Source organism: Sorex araneus, chromosome 2 (genome assembly GCF_027595985.1).
Source record: "Sorex araneus isolate mSorAra2 chromosome 2, mSorAra2.pri, whole genome shotgun sequence".
Taxonomy (NCBI): Eukaryota; Metazoa; Chordata; class Mammalia; order Eulipotyphla; family Soricidae; genus Sorex; species Sorex araneus.
The window spans coordinates 75,094,281-75,114,961 of record NC_073303.1 but is presented as its reverse complement, the minus strand read 5'-3'; the positions used below and the strand labels follow the sequence as shown (position 1 = coordinate 75,114,961).

Sequence of the window (20,681 nt, the reverse complement as noted above, 5' to 3'; positions counted from 1 at the left end):
AAATATGTTTTTATTTTTCGCTTTCCATAAAAGAAATAAAAAATGTTTATTTCATAACACTAATAGGTGTCAAACTGCATTGAACTTGTCTTAGGAATGAGTATCAACACAGCAGGTACATATGTGCATTTCTCATTCGCAGCATTAAGCAGCCTGAAAAAAATCCATTAAATTTGAGACAGAAACACCATTAAAAAAGAGAATTATAGGCCAGTATAATGGCCTATATTGCATCTGATGAAAACAGATGCAAAGGTCCTCAACAAAATACTAGCAAAAAAAAATCCATTAAATTCAAACAGATATGATGTAAATCTAAAAACTAATGATTATACTAAGAACATTAGCAGTGACCCAAGTCAAGCACAACTCAATCATCATGTCTAGGAACCATCAAAGGCCTCTCCACATTTTCTTCATAAACCACAGTGCCAGGATTGGAACCATAGCACAGAGGGTAGGACATTTTCCTTAAATGCTGCCAAACCTATGTTAGATTCCGGCATCCCCTATGGTCCCGAGCATCACCAGGAAAGATTCCTGAGTGCAGAGCCATGGGTAACCACTGAGCCTCACCGGGTGTGGCCCACAAAGCAAAAAATAAACAAAATTTTTTTTAAAAACCACATTGCCATGCAGCTGGAAATGACCCCACCAATCACACACACACACACACACACACACACAAACACACACATGCACGCATGCACGCACGCTCAAGTTACTGCTGGATGTTTTACTTTTTTCCTTTTTTCTAAGTTTTTAAGTCACACCCACAAAGTGTTCAGGGAATGAATTATAATTCCTGGCTTCTGGTGGTGCTCAGGGAACCATATGCAGTGCCAGTAAGTCAAAAGCCTTGGCTGATGCAAGGCAGTGTCTTAACCTTTGTACTAGCTCTCTTGCCAGCTGTTGGACACTTTTCTGACTGAAGAGGGTGTAAAAAAATGCTAAATACTCATTACAAATCTATCAGCCAATAAGTAAGTACATATACATACACCAGGACTGGAGAGATAGCTCAACGGGCCTCATAGACACATGTATGAAGGTTGGATCCAATCCTCATACTGCACAGAGTGATTCTGAGCACTGAGCACCACTGGATGGCCTCCAGACAGGACAAACCAACAATATGTACGTAAATATATTTTATATAAAATTATATAGTGTTGTAACTTTACATCTTTTATACATATTAAAATGTGTAAAAGTTGCTTTAATAAGTATAAAGGCTGCTTTATACTTTTCACATTGAAGTTTTAGGTCATGGTGATAGGTTTTATTTCAGAAGAAATTTACCATCTATCCTATGCAGGTTTTTAAAAGTAAAAATTTCTACTCCAAGGTTGTTTTCAATGAAATATCTGTTAGAAAAAAGGATGGAGAAGAGAGTATATAACTGAAGTAACACTGACTGAAATTTTGTTGAGGATTACCATGTATCTAATAAAGAATCTATATTTTAATTATTTTAGAGACTTTACTGGTGCCTGCTCGAACAAATCGATGAGCAACGGGATGGCAGTGACAGTGACAGTGAATATTTTTATTTACTTCCCTGCGGTTTACTTATGTGAATTGGGGAGAAGAGAGGTTGTGGTTCAGAGAGAGGGAGTCAGCCACTTTCCTCTCTACCCAAGTCGGGCACCCCAGAAAGTACGCCTACCTGAGCAAGTTTAAAATTGGTGGAAGTCTGGCTTGACCACTGACAAGGTACAAGACCTTATGTTTCACCAGTTCCAGGTAGTAGTTGTCAAACCACACGTCATTCACACTTCCCACCCCAGTCACATTTGCTGTGGGAAATGGTCCCTGCAGTCTGTTTTCTTAGCGAGCTGCAGAACTAACTGTTTGGAGTGGGGAATTGTTCTTTGCAGGAAAGGAAAGTCAGTCTTAAATTGTACCCAGGTTTTCCAGGTCTGTTATCTTCCTTAGCAGAAAAATAATTTCAGGAGACAAAGAGATTTATTTGAAAAATGAGAAGGAAAGAAGAGTTTCATGTTCAAAAATTTTACTATTCACTAATTGTTGTAGTACAAGGTACATTCTACTGTCATTCATTCCCATGGAGTAATCATACTCGAAATGCATCCCTAGACTCAGCATCACCTGTGAACTTGTTAAACTTGTGAACTCAAATGCAACCGGGACATACTGAGCAGAAACTGGGATGCAGGCTACGGTTGAAGCAGCACAGCTATAAATGTGTTGGAATAGTACGGGTTCATGCTGGCGTAGTAGCTGTTAGAATACTAATAGTATTTCAATGTTTGCAATACAAAGCTTCGATAATGGTGACAAATTCTAATCGCTCATCTCTTTTAGAAGTACCTGCCTGTAAAACGCTTTTCCATCTCACCAACCCTTGTGGTTTCCCTGGGCCAGTGTTAACAACATAGCCTCCAACCTCCCGACTCCTTTCTCCCCGCCCATTCCGAACAAGTTTATCCACAGAGCCAGGTTCACGCAGGAAATTCACCGTCCAAATCTCGACCAATCGGAAGTTAGATTCGAGTCTCAGGCCTATCCTCGTCCCGTGATTGGTGTTTATCCCGTAGGCGGAAGAGGCTGAGCCGAGCAACGCCCCCAGATTTACCCCGAGAGCCAATCGCCGCTCGGCGTCCGTAGTTGCGCACGACCCGCGGGAGCGTTTTAACATGGCGGAGGACGCTGCCCCAGCTCCCTCGAGCTCGCGCGGCCGTGCTGACGGCGAAGATGCAGACCCTGGGGACGAGCTGGTGGCACAGACGACCCGAGACGACCCGGACCGGGTCGACATCAAGGAACTGCTGGAGGTCCCGGTGCCGGCGGGGAATCCCGCGGACGTGGAGGACGCGGCCTTGGTGGCCGAGGCCGAGACCGTTGCCTCGGGCTGGATGCTGGATTTCTTCTGCCTCTCCCTTTGCCGCGCCTTCCGCGACGGCCGCTCTGAGGACTTTCGCCGGACCCGCGACAGCGCTGAGGGTGAGTGAGGGGCGCGCGGGCCCGGGGCCGCCGATTTCCCGCGCCGGCTCCTTGGGGCGGGGGGGGGGGGTGTCGGGAGGGCCGAGTGGCGCGTTGATTTCCAATCCTGCGCCTTCGGGTAGGAGTCCCCCCGTTTTATTCCCCCCGCCGTAAATTGCAACAGCAAGGAGCCCCTCCCCCCCCCAGAGCCTTTTCCTTTTCCCCCGTCCTTTGCCGTTTGTCTTCAGTGTCCGTTACTCGAGGGATCCCGTAGTGGCGTGCGTGCCACGGGGATCAATGATCGTCGAGTGACGTGGCTCAGTGCTGACCCGAAGGCGCCGTTTTCAGGCTTCTTTGAACCTCCTCTTCAGGAAGGAGGCCCCGACGGTCAGCCCGGCAGCCAGTGTGAGCTTTGTGCTGTTCAGCCTCACGGGGGGCATCTAGAGAGCTTAGCCTGGGCATGTTTCTGCTCCCGCGCGCAGACACAGCCGCGTTTCTGCGCCCGTGTGGGACTTGCGGAAACGCGGCTCCGGCCGTGGAACACCCCCCCCACCACCCACCACCACCCACCCAGGCTGCCGAGCCCGGTGGGGAAGCCAGGCTCCTTGAGAGGAACCGCACCTGTGCGAGGATCTGGAACCAGACACGGGCGAGGGAAGGCTGGAGAGCGAGGAAGTGCCCGTCACTGCAGGGCAGGGCAGGGCAGGGGGGGTGTGTCTTTATGCAAGGACTCCCCAGGGCCCGTCGGAAACAACGCAGGCAAAATACGTCGTCTTCGAAGCCCACCCAGAGAGAAGATAAATGCCCGTGAGTGGCTATGGACACGGATCCACGTGAAAAGAGGCCAGTGCCCCGCGCAGGGAAGTTCATGGATAGACCCCCCCGCTGCTCTCAGGCTGGTGGAGCCTCGCGCCCGGTCCCTGGGGTGGCACGGGAGGGGAGGATAGTGTCACAGCAGGAGAAGCCTAATAAATACCACCGCCCCGAGAGCGAGGAGGGTTGGTCATCCAAAGGACTAATTGGTGGTGTGGAAGCCTGGTGTCTCGTGATGAAATGGAATGGTACTTTTTTGTGTGGGCTCCGTGTGTATTTTTCCGGAGGTCACTCGGGATGCAGAGTTCCTGGCACCGTGTGGTGCTGGGGAATCAGTCCCCAGCTCTCAGCTTGAGAAGCGTGCCCTTCTGCCCTTTGAGCCTTCTTCCTGGCCTGGAGTCTTCCTTGCACCTCTCTTCAGAACCTGCGAGTCTCGCTGGCATTATGAGAAAAACATCAGACGTATCCCAATAGACAGAGAGTCTACAAAGTTTATGTTTGTTGCTCCTCAGAACTGTGAAGATCATCAAAATAAGTGCCTAGGGCATAGTGACTTAAGATAATTGATGTTCGAGATAGGATCTTGCAATAGCCAGACGGCATGAAGCACAAACTAAGGAAATCTGAATAAAGCATGAGCTTTAATAGTAACGTTGCTGTTGAGTCATTGATTTCACATATAAACTTAATTAGGGGAAATGGGAACTCTGGTATTTTTATAATTCTGTAAACTTGACCTCCTGTTAAAGTTAAAGCTCACTAAAATAAATTAACTCCTTTGGATCAGGAGAATAATCAAACCACTCTCTTTAAGGGTAAAGACACTGAAACCCACAAAGAGTGAACTGTTTCTTACATTGCTAATCAGTGACTGATAGGGACAAGCGAGAAACATGTTGAAGGAACTTGGGCTTGAAGAACGAGCCCAGTTAGTGTAACCTTTTAATATACATGAAGCAAATTCAGCAAAGTATAATGCTAACAATAGCATGTTCCATTCTTAGTTTAAACACTATTCTTCGAGAAGCCTCCTTAATTCTTTTCTCCAAAAATTTACATAATACACTATAAGGTTTCTTTTTTCTTTTCCTATTTATATATATATTATTATTATTTTGGTGGTTGTTGTTGGGTTTGGGGCCACGCCTGACTGCGCTCAGCGCTTACTCCTGGCTCTGCACTGAGGAATCACTCCTAGTGGGGCTCAGGAGACACTGGGGATCGAACCCAGGTTGGCCAAGTTGCTGGGCAAGTGCCCTACCAACTGATTTATCACTACGGCCCCTAGGGTGTCTGTCTCTCCCCCACCCCGCCCCCTCCCTCCTGCCTCCTCAGGGCTTACTCCTGCTTCTCTGCTCAGGGATCTCTTAGTTTTGCTGAGGGATTGAACTCAGGTCATTTGTGTACAAGGCAAGTGCTTCATCTACTGTCCTGAATCTCTGATTTTATGATACGATTTATTTAGGTTTATGTTCTTTGCTAAAAATGGAACATACATAATCATATACCTTTTTCAGGTTCTCCATAGTTTTACTTTAGTTTTTCTCTATTTTCGATTTCTACATTGTAATGACTCACTGAGCTTCAGGATTATTATTTGCTATTACATGTACTTGTTGTATAGCCTAACATCTACATAAGCACTCAGATATTTGGTGAATTAATAATAATTTTAAAATAAAACTTCTTAGAGGCGGGAGCGATACTCTCTTTGCATGTGCTCACTCCTTGGTTCATTCGCTGGCACCCATACGGTCTCCTGTGCCCCACCAATAGTGTTCTCTGGGAGCAGAGTCAGCAGTGAGCCTCAGAACACTTCTCAGTGTGGCCCAGAAAACAAAAACAATAACATAAAGCGTCTTCAGCCAAAGAAATTCATTGCGACAACACTGGAGTATTTAATAACAAAATACTTCATGTGATACTAGGAATTTTTTTAAAGTATAGAATAAGCTTTTAATAAGTGACAGTGTCAAACATTGACACCTTTCACAGTTGATCAGCATTTCTCTTTCATTACTATAGATGTTACATCTGAAAGTAATCTGAGATATTTTTGTATGTAAACTGTTAGTCTTATTTTGTAGGGAAAGTATTGTTATGATTATGATTAGGTGCCTATAGAGTATAAAGCTCTGAACCTATGGTAATTTTTATGTGATAACAAAGAAGGATGCTGGATTAGTTTGATTGGTTTTCTTAAATTTTACTTTTTGTTACTTTAGCTGTTATTCATGGGTTCTCCAGTTTAACAACTTACCAACTGAAAACTGTATACATATGTCAGTTTTTGGCAAGAATTGCTGCAGGAAAAGCCCTTGGTAAGTATTTTTAATTTATTATTTTTTGTTTGGTTTTGGGCCACACCTGGAGGTACTCGGGGCTTACTCGCGGCTCTGCACTCAGGGATTATTCCTGGTGGGGATCAGGAGTATATGAGGTGCTGGGGATCAAACCTGAGTTGCCCATGTGTAAGGCATCTGCCTTACTTGCTGTATTCTCTCTCCAGCCATGCACTAAGCCCTTTAAGTGACCTCTCTGTCCATTGTATTTTTATCTTGCATTGGAAATAGCTGTTAATTTTTACTAAAGGTAAGACAAGGAGAAACATGAAAGCTGTCAGTTGTTTTTAAGCGTTTGCCATATATGTTTGGCATATGCATATAAAACAAAAGAGCAGGAGAGATAGCTCTGGCGTCAGGGTCACATACCTTGCATACCTAAGACCCCTTATTCGACCCTCAGAACTAAAAGGTGCCCTGAGTGCTACCAGTTATAGCCGTAGGTGCCCCCAAGTGTTTTTGAAAATGACCCCAAGGCTCCTGAGTGCTATTTAGTAGAACCCCCTCTTTCCCTCCAAAAAAAGGATATATTTTAAAAATTGTCTGTTTTTTATAGAACAGTGGTTCTTAAACTTTACCCTGTTTCATAGTTATTAGGAAGCCTACTAAAATTCAAGGACTGAAGCGGTAGCACAGTGGGTAGGGCATTTATTTGCCTTGCCAACCCGAGTTTGATCCTCCACCTTTCCGCCTTTCTTGGAGAGCCCAGCAGGCTACCGAGAGTATCCCACCCGCATGGCAGAGCCTGGCAAGCTACCCACGGCGTATTCAATATGCCAAAAACAGTAACAAGTCTCATGATGGAGATGTTACAAGGAACAAGGGAAAGATGCTCAGCAGCTATACTTCTGGCTCTGTGCTGAGGGATCACTCCTGGTGGCACTTTGGGAACCATAAGTGGAGCCAGGGATTGAAATGAGGTTCATAGTAAACTGTGCTCAGGTCTTACTTCCTGGCTTTGTGCTCAGGGATCACTCCTAGGAGTGTTTATGGGATCAGAGGCAGTGTCGGGATTGAACAGAGTCAGCCATGTGCAAGGCAAGCCCCCAAACCCCATACTATTTCTCTGGCCCCATTTTTTTCATTTTCTTTCTCCTTTTTTTTTTTTTAACCCTTCTTTTTAAAAAAATTTTCTTTTGCCAACACCTGGTGTTGCTCAGGGCATACTCCTGGCAGGCTTTCATGATCACTCTTGGTGCTTGGCGAACCATCTGGGGTGTGAGGGTTGAACCCAGTCATCTTAGCGCCAGGCAAATACTTTGCCCACTTTACAATTTCACTGACCTTTTCCCCTTTTTCCATTCTTAGTGCTGATTTTTTGTTTTTGTTTTTGGACCACACTCAGTGCTCTGGGCTTACCCCTGGCTCTGTGCTTAGGAATCTCTCCTGAATATTCCTGATGGGGGTTGGGAGAGCTTATGGAGTGCTGGGGATCAAACGCTGGGTCTACAGTGTGCAAGGCAGGTGCCCTATCTGCTATATTATCTCTCCAGTCCCTATTTTGAATGATGATTTTAATGTGGAAATTTACTGAAGAAAATCATAGTTTCCCTAAATTGCCTCATGTATCAATGCAGTGTTTGGTATGTGCACTCTGTGAATATATTAAAGAATTAATTTATTAAAGTGACAAAATAAGGTTTCACTTTGCCTCCAAAGGTTCTTTTTTTTGTTTGGTCTTTAAAAGATGCACAGTTTGAAACTGATGAGCGAATTACACCCTTGGAATCAGCTCTGATGATTTGGGCTTCAATTGAAAAGGAACACGACAAACTTCATGAGGAAATAGAGACATTAATTAAAATTCAGGTACCACTATCACGTTGTGTAATTTTATTTGTAAAAATTAAGTCATCATTAACTACAACACCCAAAAGGAGAGAAAACAAAGGGGAATGCCCTGACACAGAGGCAGGGTGGGGTGGTGGGGGATGGGATAGGGGTGGTGAGAGGGATACTGGGATCATTGGTGGAGGTGAATGGGCACTGGTGGAGGGATGGGTAAATGATCACTGTATGAGTAAAATGCAAACACAAAAGTTCATAAGTTTGTAACTGTACATCACAGTGATTTTCTAATAAAATTTTTTTTTTAAAAAGTCATCATTAAAGCACCATTTATTGGAAGTTGAGCAGTAAACTCTAAAGTGTACTTGGCAGAATTTCCCTCTTTAGAAATAATTTTGATATAACTGTACTAAGAGCTGGAATTTAATGTTGCCTAAACATCTCCTGCCCCCACTTTAGGAAATGGGTGACATCTTTTTGAAGTTATCACCAGTTCTCAAGAACTAATAGTTTTTGCCAAGCTGGTTTATATTTAAAGATTATAATTGCCATTTTTTTAATTGCTGAAAGAAACTAGCAGATTTTTGTTTGCTGGTTTGATTTTTTTTGGGGGGTGGGGGCATGGGAGTGTAGAGTTGTGGGGGTCCTGGGGACTTGGGGGTCATATGTTGCCGAGGAATCTTGTGCAAGCAAAGCAAGAACTCAGTCTGTTGAGCTCTCTCCAGCCTGCTGATGGATATTTATAATCAAGTGAATGTAAAATTTGAACCATATATGGAGAACTTTAGGACTAACCTATTAAAGAATTAGAAACCAAAATGTCATTTAAGATACAGGAGCAAAGAAATTTGTTTTCTAAGAAACAGAATTATGAAGGTAGCAGGGGGTAGGAATTGTTCAAATCTCCAGCCCTTTGAACTGTTCTCCATGGCTCTTGAGAAAATTGCTTAAAAGGCCTTATCTCTTTTTTTTTTTTTTTTGTGCTTTTTGTGTCACACCAGGGATACTCAGGGGTCACTCCTGGCTCTGCACTCAGTAATTACCCCTGGCCGTGCTCAGGGGACCGTATGGGATGCTGGGAATCGAACCCGGGTCGGCCGTGTGCAAGGCAAACGCCCTACTCACTGTGCTATCACTCCAGCCCCCTTATCTCATTTTTAAGCAGATTTTTACTCGTTCAGTAGAAAAGAAAATCCAGGTGGTTCTTCACCATCTCAAGAATTACTGTTAGTGTGGTGAACATCAAGTTTTGAACATGTCTTTTGGGATACCGTGCTTAATATAACGCTGTATCTGATATATTAATACTATAGCGTAGTATCTAGTTAATATAGACTAAACACCGGAGCTGCTTAAACATTTTCACTCACAACCTCTTTGACCTAGAGACTCAGCCTGGGCAAGCACTGCCAGAAATACCTTAGTGTTGACATGTGAATGCTTTGTTGGTCCTTGGATATTCATGATACTCACATTCAGATCTCATAGATGGTTGCGACCCACATTGTAGGAATTGAGATTATATGCTATAGTATTTTGTAGTAGACTATATACTGCATAGCAAAAGAAAAAGTTCAGTCAGTAGCAACCATGTAATTACACTTTGACAGAGGCTTTTTAAACACTTTCATTTATATATACTACTTTTTGAGGGGGTAGGGGAGGGCAGTTTGGGCCATGCCCAGTGATGCTTAGGGGTTACTCCTGCTCTGCATTCAGAAATCACTCCTGGCTGTGCTCGGGGCACCATTTGGGATGCCGGGGATTGAACCCCGCTTGGTCGCATGCAAGGCAGGCACCCTACTGCAGTAATACCTCTCTGGCCCCTCATATATGTAATTCTTTAATCGTACAATAACCCTATGAAATAAGGTAATATTATTTCTACCTTTTTACATACATTTAAATTCACTGCAGGAGTGAGAGATCCCAAGCTTACATAGCTCTTCAGATGGAAATAGCGAGCATTTTATCATCCATAAAGAAAGAGACCACTTAAAAAAAAATGCCTAAAAGAATCGTTTGGTTCATGGCTCAATGCTTAGGTTATACTAGTTATGTGGTATAAATAAATATTCAAACCACAGGCTCTACAAAACTGATGATATGAAATCTAAGCTGCAACCACTGATGTAATGTGCCTATGAAGTTGACAGGCGGGGATGGGTGGGGATTGGAATGGGGAGGAACTATGGAAACACAGATGAAGGGAAGTTGACACTGGTGGTGGGATTATTGTTGAAATATATGCCTAAAATTCAACAATCAATAACTTTGTAAATCATGGTTCTTTAATTAAATAAAAATATTTTTATGCCTTGTACCCCCCCCAATAAAAAAGAATCATTTGGTTTTAGGCCTAAGATAGCTCTATAAACTAAGCAGATGCTTTTCATGTGGAAGGCCAGTTAAGTTACCAGCAGTATATTGTCCCTCAGGCATGCTCCAAGTCACCTCCAGAGCAACCCAGGGTGTGGCCCTAAAACAAGTATAAAGGCATTTGGCTTCCTAGGTTTCTGTTAGAAATATTCCAGGGATTTTAATTAGCAAATTTGAATATATGTTAAGACACAATCACAAAACCAGTCTATCCCCTCTCGTTACCCCTTTGCTCAAAACTAATACTTAGGTGGGCCTTAATATGTACAACTTAGATCATAATTTATTTCGGCTAAGTTATAGAGACAATTATTGTGTGTACATGTGCATGGGGTCAAGGAAAGCAGTTCCTGGCTTTTCAAAAAGTTTCAGCTTTGAAAAATTATTTTATAGCATTTATCAAGTCAGAAATGATTGAGTTCCATGAAAATAAAATTGAAATCTTTTAAACTTATGTTATTTTAGTGTTAAATAATTTGGTATTTTAAGAAGCAAGCTAAAATTTGTATTTACCCTTCTCTTTTAGGCTATAGGTGTTTGTATGGAAAATGGCAATTTCAAGGAAGCAGAAGAAGTCTTTGAAAGAATATTTGGCGACCCAAATTCTTTCATGGTAATTATTAAATTAAAAATCATAGAATTCCAGGATTGTTTATGTAGATTGGAGACGATAAAATCAAGAAAGAGCGCTTGAGAAAATAAATGCTTTGAGTTTTAATAGCATCCAGTAGATGTATGATACATGTCTCGTATTACTTAAAATTTCCTAATAGCCAATTTAAAAAGTAACTTGGAAAAAGTAAGACTAATTTTAATAACATTTTATTTCACCCTATATTTCTCAAAAAAAAAATTTTAAAGTATTGGTGAGATTGTTTTTGCACTCCCCCTTTATACTAAACTGTAAAACATACATTGTACATTTATGTCAAAATTCAGGTCTCAAACATTTTGTTTTTGATTTTTATTTATTTTTGTTTGGAGGGAGCTACACCTGGCAGTGCTTAGGGCTTACTCCTAGTTCTGTGTTTAGGGATCACTCTTGGACTCCGGGGACCATATGGGATGTTGGGGATCAAACCTGGATTTGTAAGGCAAACATTATACCTGCTGTACTGTCACTCTGGCCCCAGGTCATACACATTCTAAGGATAATAACCAGGTGCGACTAAAGAGTACTATACTGAGCAATGCAGGTAAAGAAGACAGTTACTGCTTATTTATCCACAAGTTTCTTATGTAATCTTTATAATTTTTTCTATATAATGTTGAGGTAAATAGAACTTCACTTTGCAGTTTTAAAAACAAAATGTTAATGAAGTAAATTAAGCTAATGCTAAGAAAGAAAAGGTTAGTTGTTTTGCTTTTCAGTGGACTTTCTTTTGAACCTGTAGTTCAGTACCTCTAGTACAAGTTTCAGAATGTATAAGTTAGTGTGCTTTTATGAAAGGAAATTCACCTGGGGTGGGAGATAGAATACAGAGATACTTGCCTTGTGGTGGCCTACCCTAATCTGATACCCTCCAACGCATATGGTCCTCTAAGCTTTTGCTTTCAGGGTTTAACCCTTCAGAGCTTTTAGCTGAGACACGATATGTTTATTGGATTTCTTGGCCATACATTTTTGCTTGTTAATCATTGAAAACTCTGTTCTGTTTACATTTTACAGAAGAGGAAACCTATATTCAATAAAATAGAAGAAAATACTTAGCCTAAGTGCATTAGTATTAGTAATCAGAGCATGCCAAGTTATGTATTAGAGTAGTATTTTCCATACATCGGTCTGGAAATAATCTTAAAGTAATCTTTTAAATATGAAAAGTTGACTGACACAGTAATTAGGTTGCCATGCTTCCACTTAGTAATGTAAAATGGTATTTAAAGTTTGGAAAGCATTTCAATAATCTGAGCATGCATCCCAGCAATTCCACTTGTAAGTAAATACCATAAAGTAGCTGTTTTCACCTTTTCTGTACATATGTTGTTGTTTTGGGGCCACACCTGGCAATGCTCCTGGCTCTGCACTCCAGAATTACTCCTGGGCCATGCTCAGTGGACAGTACAACCCAGGTCAGGTGCATACTAGCCCTAACTACTGTACTATTTCTCTGGTCTTTTTCTGTACATTTTTAGTGCATTAAAATATTTAAAAACGAAACAAATAAAACCTGGCCCCAGTAGGACAATTGATGGGACAGAATGAGAAGTTTGGTTTAAGTTCTCCATAGCTTTTACTGTGCAACCAGCATTGAAAGGATTATTGTTCAAAAAGAAACTTGAATGGTGCCCAGTAAAACTGTAGAAAAATGTCATAACAAGGTAAGAAAAATAGCCCTAAATATTTTCGTCAGGGTAGAGAAAGGGGTGGGGGCAGAGTCAGGCACACTGGTGGTGCTCAGTGCTTATTCCTAGCTGTGCTAGGTTACCTTGAAGAAGAAAATGATTGAGAATTTTAGCTGTACTGATAACATTTTATTTTTTAAACTGGGTAATGAATATTTAAGATAATTTTTAAAGCCTAGTGTGTATCTATAAAAGAACCTAAAATATTTTCAAGAAAGAATATTATTGGTGAGATATTTAAAAAAAATCTTAAATCTTATTGGGTTTACAAAGTGATTTTTTGCTATTTAATATATGACATCTTATATTTATGATTTTTGTGTTAATACATTTCTTCTTTTTTCCTTAGCCTTTAAAAAGGAAATTGCTTATGGTAATCTCTCAGAAGGAACCATTCCATTCCATTTTTCAACACTTTAGTTACAACCACTTGATGGAGAAAGTTAAGATTTATGTGAATTGTGTGCTAACTGAAAAATCATCATCTTTTCTAATGAAGGTGTGTATATTTCATCGAGTCAATAGAAACAGGAAACTTATGAGAAATTGTGTAATAAGAAAGGAAAATGCATGAAGTAGAAATCTTAAAACTATTATGAGGCGCAGGCAACTAGTACAGGGGGTTGGTTAAAATAGTTGCCAGCCACGGGGGCGTTTGCCTTGTACACTGTCACCCTGATTGGATCCCCAACTCCACGTAGTGTCTCCCAAACACCGCCAGGATTGATCCCTAATTATCACTTGGTACAACCCAAAACTCCACTCCCCCTCCCCCAAAAAAACCATCAAGACTAATAGAAGAATTTTATAAATTTGTGACTTTGGCGGGGGGCAGTTGGTAGAAGGTTGTGGTAAAGTCTTACAGTTAATGAATTTAAAGAGTTTATTGGTGATTTATTTTCATAATTATTAAATAAAATTTTAAAAAGCTGCAGAAATTTTTAAAGTTGAACGTTGAAGCTTGCTCTTCAAGCCTGTGTTCTTCTAGAACATGTATATTTGCTTTTTCTTCCACTCTGGAGAATCCTATGTTCTCTCCTGAGTTTGTACTTCTCTTTCTCTCCCCTCACATCTTTCTAAATAAGTTCCAATAAGAACTGACTTGATTCACTGTCACTGTCATCCTATTGCTCATCGATTTGTTTGAGCGGGCACCAGTAAGGTTTCTCATTGTGAGACTTATTGTTACTGTTTTTGGCATATCGAATACACCATGGGTAGCTTGCCAGGCTCTGCCGTGAGGGCTGTCCGAGAGGGGTGGAGGAATTGAACACGGGTCGGCCGCGTGAAAGGCGAACACCCTACCGCTGAGCTATCGCTCCAGCCCGACTTGATTCACTAAATAAATAAATAAATAAATAAATACATAAAAATTTGAGAAAGCATGTCAAAATAAAGTAAGAAGAATATTTTAGTTAAATTTGAAAGGGTCCCCTGTATTCGAAAGTGATCGCTGGCTGCCTGTGCCCCGGTCATTGATAGTGCAGGAAGAGAAGTTGATGAAAGCCTTTCCCCGTGTTTGGGGGGTCTCCTGTCCCTTCCAGACCCTGGTGCTTTCGTACAGTCTGTCCCACGCTGCTCCCTGCAGGGTGCTCCTCGCTCCCATGCTGCTCCCTGCCAGGTGCTCACAGCCCGCAGGGTGCAGCCACTGCCCTCCAGGTTGTCTCTTGAAAAAAAAAAATTTGAAAGGGTATTTAACATTTTTTAAAGTAAAATTAGGATTGAAGAGCGTCCTTTTATATATTTTTTTATTTTGGTGTTTGGGTCACACCCTGTGGTGCTCAAGGATCATTCCTGGTGGTGCTTCAAGGGACCATATTCAGCACTGGGGATCAAACCAGGGTTTGTCGCCTCAAGTACTTGTGCTATTTCCTTGGCCCTAACTTTTTTTTAATGAAGTTTCTAATCTTCTCTTGACCTGAAAAAGATTGGTGTTGTGGAATGGGCACAGAGCTCTTAAGCAGAGGACAGGGCCACTTCTGGTGGTCGGAGTAGCCTCCCCCAAGGGTTCAGTGTGAGGGCCTGAGAGTGCTGAGCTACCCCCACTCAGTCAGCCCCTTTAGTGTTGGGGGATCAAGGTCGCATGGCCACTTGACCTCAAGCTTTGGTGGGGGTGTCGCCCGCACAGCACACAGAAGCCTACACCCCTCCTTGAAATCCTCTGCCTGCTGGGCCAGGGGTTCACTGTGAGGGTCGAGCAGTGCTAGGGATTACCCATGTCACCTTGGGGTGCTCAGGGGCCTCCAGGGCTGCACGTGACAATGTGCAGGGGAGCACGTGGCATGGATTAAACTGGGGTCCCCTTCATAGGAAGGCAAGTACCTTAATCTCTATGTTTTCTTTGTCTCAATCTTTGACTTTTAACTTAATATGTTTTAATGAAGAATCTTGATTACTTTGAGGTTTTATTTCAAAATGTCTAGATTTTTCTGGGGTGTGTGTGTTCAAAATGTCTAGATTTTTCTGGTGTGTGTGTGTGTATGTGTGGTATGTATGTGTGTGTTAGTGGTTTTGTTTGGGGGCCACACCCAGCAGTGCTCAGGGGTTACTCCTGGCTCTGTACTCAGGAATTATTCCTGGTGGTGCTTATGCTTGGGGGATCTTATGAGATGGCAGGAATCAAACCTCAGTTGGCTACATGCAAGGCAAACACCATACCCACTGTACTATTTCTCTGGTCCCCAAAATGTCTGGATTTCCTTGAAGTACTTTTTCTCTTAAAAATTGCTTAGAGGTGGGCTGGAGCGCTAGTACAGTGGGTAGGGCAATTGCTTTGCATGTGGCCGACCCTGGTTCTATTCCCAGCATCCCATATGGTCCCCCGATCATTGCCAGGAGGAATTCCTGAGTGCATGAGCCAGGAGTAACCCCTGTGCATCGCCGGATATGACCCAAAAAGCAGAAAACAAAAACAAACAAAAAATTGCTTAGAGGGCACTGTATCAAATCTGTTGACAAGAAAAGACCCCATAATATTACAAACCAAGTTGGTCACACTACAGTAGTTTCTAATACTATTATAAAAGTACTGGAGAGAAAAGTGTGTACCATAGAGGCAGGCTTGGGGTGTGGGGGTAGCAGGAGGCAAACTGGGGACATTGGTCGTGGGAAGTGAAAGGATCTATATTGGAACAATATGGCTAAAATCTAATCATTAACAACTTTGTAAGTGTATATCAGTGATTCTGTTTTTAAAAAGTACTGGGAAAAATAACAATGCAGTGTCCTTTATTAAACATGTGAATGAGTACTTTGGCTATGACGATAAAATTAAATTTAATGAGACTTATGAATGAAAATACTTGGCCTGATGTTTAAATGGTGTAATGTGGATCGGGTTGTAATTCAGTGGTAGGATATCTCTGTTGTATATATGAAGCCCTGAATTCAATCCCTACCACCACAGAAATAAAAATTGTGGGAGCATTGTACTCCCAAACTCAGCAATGAATATCTATGTCAATCGTGGTATCTTAATAATGTATATGTAAGGAAAATTTACATATAGTTATTCAGTTGTGTAATATGTTTTTTCCTCTCCTACAATTCCATTTTTCAAGGCAGCAACCAAAGTAGTGGAAAGTAAAAAAAACAGAGCAATAGATTCTCACAATGAACCTAACGGTAATAATGCTGAAATGGAAAATGAGATTAATTTGCATATGGGAAAAAGGTTTGTGAATCATTTATCTTTTAATGTACTATATTTATGTAAAGGTAATTTAGCAAGCCATAGTTAATAAGAACTAATTGTCGATTTATTGCCTTACTGGTGTCTGACGTTTTGATATTCGAAAACTCTGTTAGTCATTAATGTGTGCAACTCTGTGACAAGCAAGTTCAAAATCGAGGGGAAAATGCAATGTGGTGTAGTAATTGTTTTTTTCCATTTTCTACGAACATTTGCTTGATCAGGGTTGAGCTTGAAAACCTGAGTCACTTGTGCCTGAAACTTCTCATATCTCTTATGTCCTCATTATGTGACTATTGCACTGTACTGAGGGTTATTTTCTGGTTTTTTTTGGGTTTTTTTTTTGTTGTTGTTATTTTTTGCTTTTTGGGTCACACCTGGCGATGCACAGGGGTCATTCCTGGCTCTGCATTCAGGAATCACTCCTGGAGGTGCTCAGGGGACCATATGGGATGCTGGGAATCGAACCCGGGTCAGCCGCATGCAAGGCAAATGCCCTACCCGCTGTGCCATTGCTCAAGCCCCTTATTTTCTCTTTTAAAAGGGTAAATTCACTGTTGCATCTCGGCCTCAACTGAAAAAATAGTGATTTGCTTTGGCAGACCTACATATTTAGAGGCAAGTGATTAGCCTGAAAGTTTTCTAGGGATTTCCAAGGGTGATTTTTGCAGATTTTTTGACTCTTTGGCTGTAGAAGCTAACCCTCCAGAGGAAAACAAAATTTTACTCTTAAAACATCTTTTGAACCCATAGTCCTTTTCTCTCTGTTTTTTCACCCTTAATACAGGACCAGAGAGTCAAAACCTTTTCATCTTTGGATGATGTGTTTTGTTCTTGTTTTCGGGCCACACCTGGCAATGCCCAAGGGTTACTCCTGGGACTGTATGGGATGCCAGGGGTCCAACCTGGGTTGGCCATGTACAAGGTGGGTGGCCTATCTGCTGTACTATTGCTCAGGCCTGGATATAGTAGTTGACAATGGATGTAATCTGATTTCTTCTTGGAACCATAATTATATCGCTATACTTCTTTCCAAGGCAAGCTGCTACTTGCCATTCAAGGACTAATTCAAAAATCATTTCTTTGAAGTCTTGCTGAGCTCTTTGGCTGGTCATTATTTCTGTGTCACCATAGCACTGAGTCAACCTCTACTCAAGGACGTGTCTAATTCCATGACATGTCTATATCTGTATCACTCCCTAGATTAAGAATTATGGGAAGGTTTTAATTAACTTTGAGTCATCCCGGTTTGTACCTTTGTTGTCTAATTTATTAACAGTATGCATTAGAATTTACATTGCTCTCAAAAGAAGAAAAATCAAAACTAGAAATACAGGTCCAATATCAAACAAATATCAAATTCATCCTGAAAGTAGATAGAAACAGGGCAATAAAGCATTAGTGTTTATAGTACTGGGGCACAAGTCAACAGAACACAGATGAAACCAAATCAGAGGGTGGCCAGACTGCTCAGCAGGCTGAGCATATGCTTTGCTTGCCTGAGGCTCAAGTTTGATTCCTGGTATCACATGATCCCTTGAGCACTGCCAGAAGTGACTTTCAAGTACTGAGCCAGGAGTAGCTCTTGAGCACCTCCAGGTGTCATCCTCAGGCCAGAAGAAAATAAAACGAGATTCTGTGAAGGTCAGGCATGCTTAAAAAAAAAAAAATCAAAGCCCTCCTATTATCAGTAATAAGATAATAAGTAATGGTTATAATTTGTTTTAAGCAGCAAGAATTGTTGATATGTAACAGTAGTAAGCATTTCCATTATTTTTTACAACTAAATTTAAGATTTAAGGAGTTAGCTTCATTTTTAAGCATTGAGCAAGGCCTTGAAAGATGATTAAGATTTTTATTCAGAGTTGAATAGTTACACTGACAGCTTGGAGTAGAAATGGTCATCTTATAAACTAATTTTTATGACAGCAGAGAGAAATTATTAAAAATGAATTGCTATCTCTGAGAGCTGAAGAGATACTTCAAGTATCTCTGAGATACTGCAGGATCGGGGTGCATGCCTTGCCTATAATTGATCCTATTTCAGTCCCCAGCATCACATTTGGTTCCCTAAGCACGCTGGGAGTGATCCTTGAGCACAGAGTCAGGAGTAAGCCCTGAATCCTACCAGCTCTGGCCTCAAAACAAAAACAAAAAAGAAAAGAAAACTCAAAAATTCTATTGGAGACTCGTAGGCAGAATAAGAATTTAAATTTAAGTTCATAGGATTAGTGATCCATAGAAATTTTTTTAAGCATGATATGAATGCTGAAGTCTAGCATTAACTCTGCTTTAACTTCTGTGTGGTTAAGTGTGATATAGTCTCTCTGATGTATATCTCTGTGCTTTGATATTTCTGTATTTATGTATGTCTGAGTACATTTCTACCGACTAGCCAGTAATAACAGACATGATATGTGTAGATATATGCATGCTTATATATTAGGATATACGCATACCCACACACACATCTCCTTAGGTAACCAGGATTTCCAAAGAAGTTCTTTTTATAAATTAAAATATGATTGACTTTATGAAAAGTACTATCCTTATGAAGTTGCTTTTCTTTACGTCCTAATAGTTTTTTTCTTCTTTTAAAGTGTTAATGCCAAACACTGTGCAGTAGCTGAATCCTCAGAGGGTACAGTAGCCATACTGAGGTGAAGTAAATTGACATTTTTCTCCTTTTAAAAATCTTGATTTAAAATAGTTCATGTGGACTTAAGATACAGTTATTTATAAATGATTTGACTGCCATCTAAATGGTATGATTTAAAGACTTAGGGAGTGTGGGGGGCTGCGGATGTGCTCTACCTGCCTTTCCTGTGTGAAGTGGTGGGTTCATTTCCTCTTTATCCCTACACCACAAAAAAGAAGAAAGGAAAGCTGTGAAATAGGGAAAGGAAAAAAAAAAAAGAGGGAGGGAAGGAAGGGAAAAGAGAGGAGAGAAAAGGCAAAAGAAAGATTACCCCTGGAACCTTCTTACCTCACTGGATATCCAAGGCCCTAGTGTATATTGGAATTCCAAGGTTTAATAACCTGCTTCAGGTATCCTAGATTGTTTCATAATATTTCTACAAGGCCATTATTGAGTGCACAATATAGAGAATACTTAAATTTGAAGCAGGTACGTTAAACATTTATTCTCTCTGAGAAACAAAGATTGGATGATGCAAAAGCAGGTAAAGGATGAAGATTACACTACTTATGACTGGCCTGAGTTCTGACTTCATGAAATTAATTGAAAATTTGTATTATATAAATGGCCCAGTGGGCTGTATATCAAGCTCAAACAGAAAATCTGAATAATTTCCAAAATAGTATATTGAGTGCAATTATGGTAGAGAATGCCTGGTTTGATATGTCCTGGGTCATTGGAAATAAGAAATTGAGAGGATTTTATCTTTTATGACTTACATGTGAGAATGAATATGCTTTTTTGTGTGGTTATGTGTGTGAGGGTGGGGTTTAGGCCACACCTACAGGTGCTCGGGGCTTGTTCCTGACTTTGTGCTCAGGGGTCACTCCCAGCAGTGTTCAGAGGAGTGTACGGGATGCTGGGATTGAACCCATGTTAACTGCTTGCAAGCAAGTACTCTACCTGGTGTACTATTGCTCCAGTCCCAGAATTGAAATAATTCTTTATAGTGGTACCTGGGTATAGATAAAGTTTTGTGGCTGTTGATGAAACACTTGAATGATAGAAAGAATGATAGATAGTAATACCCCTGAGGTATTACCACACATAAGCCCTCCATGGTTGAGCATTCTTTGTAAGCAGAATTCTGAAAGTGACATTCTTTAGAAAACAATGTGTGGAGAGCCACCTCTGGCACTCTGTGCTTCAAGGAGGATTAAACCAGTCTAAAGTCACACACAAAAAAATATTGTCCTCAAGAGAGGCCTGTATTTCAGGCAAGATAAAGAAATAAGGGACTAGTGAAGAGTTTGAGAATGACATTCTAGAGAGCACTTTACTAGAAGGAAAAGGATTGGCAGTTTGTATCGAATATGGAAATAATCGAGAATATGGAGGTTTGTACCTTTGTGAAGAAAGATAGTTTTTATTGAAACATTTAGATGTGAAGGGAGAGAAAGAGAAGAATAAGCACTCAAGAAAAAACACAGATGTCTCTAGAGTTGAATAAGCAGACATAAATAAGCAAGCAAGATACCTGTTTAAGGAGAACATGGGCTTGAAGAGCTAGCCAAGATAAAAATATTTTTTAGGTGATGGTAACATAGTTTCCGAGGCTTATAGGAATTCCTTTTTTCATGTTGATATGCTCAGAAAACTGGAATAATACTAACTGCATGTTGTCCAAATATTATGTCATATCCTATAATTTCTATCAGCCTTCCCTTTGATACCTTGGAAA

General features: G+C 41.0%; 1 protein-coding gene and 1 non-coding gene across 3 annotated transcripts in view; both read left to right on the top strand.

Annotated features, from left to right (window-relative positions):
• Positions 1-2,477: 2,477 nt before the first annotated feature.
• Positions 2,478-20,681, top strand: part of TERF1 (telomeric repeat binding factor 1) — a 32,571-nt gene continuing 14,367 nt past the window's right edge. The window contains exons 1-7 of one of the 2 annotated variants that reach the window (XM_055129478.1): positions 2,480-2,967; positions 5,985-6,080; positions 7,789-7,910; positions 10,795-10,881; positions 12,961-13,110; positions 16,172-16,284; positions 18,903-18,962. In XM_055129478.1, coding sequence (XP_054985453.1) covers positions 2,661-2,967; positions 5,985-6,080; positions 7,789-7,910; positions 10,795-10,881; positions 12,961-13,110; positions 16,172-16,284; positions 18,903-18,962 — 935 coding nt within the window. In that variant the 5' untranslated portion in view covers positions 2,480-2,660. Of the gene's footprint in view, positions 2,968-5,984; positions 6,081-7,788; positions 7,911-10,794; positions 10,882-12,960; positions 13,111-16,171; positions 16,285-18,902; positions 18,963-20,681 lie in introns of both variants that reach the window. The other variant, XM_055129479.1, reaches the window with a different exon arrangement.
• Positions 14,044-14,174, top strand: LOC129402930 (small nucleolar RNA SNORA71). The gene has a single exon (XR_008628944.1). It is a non-coding gene; the product is annotated as a small nucleolar RNA SNORA71 (small nucleolar RNA).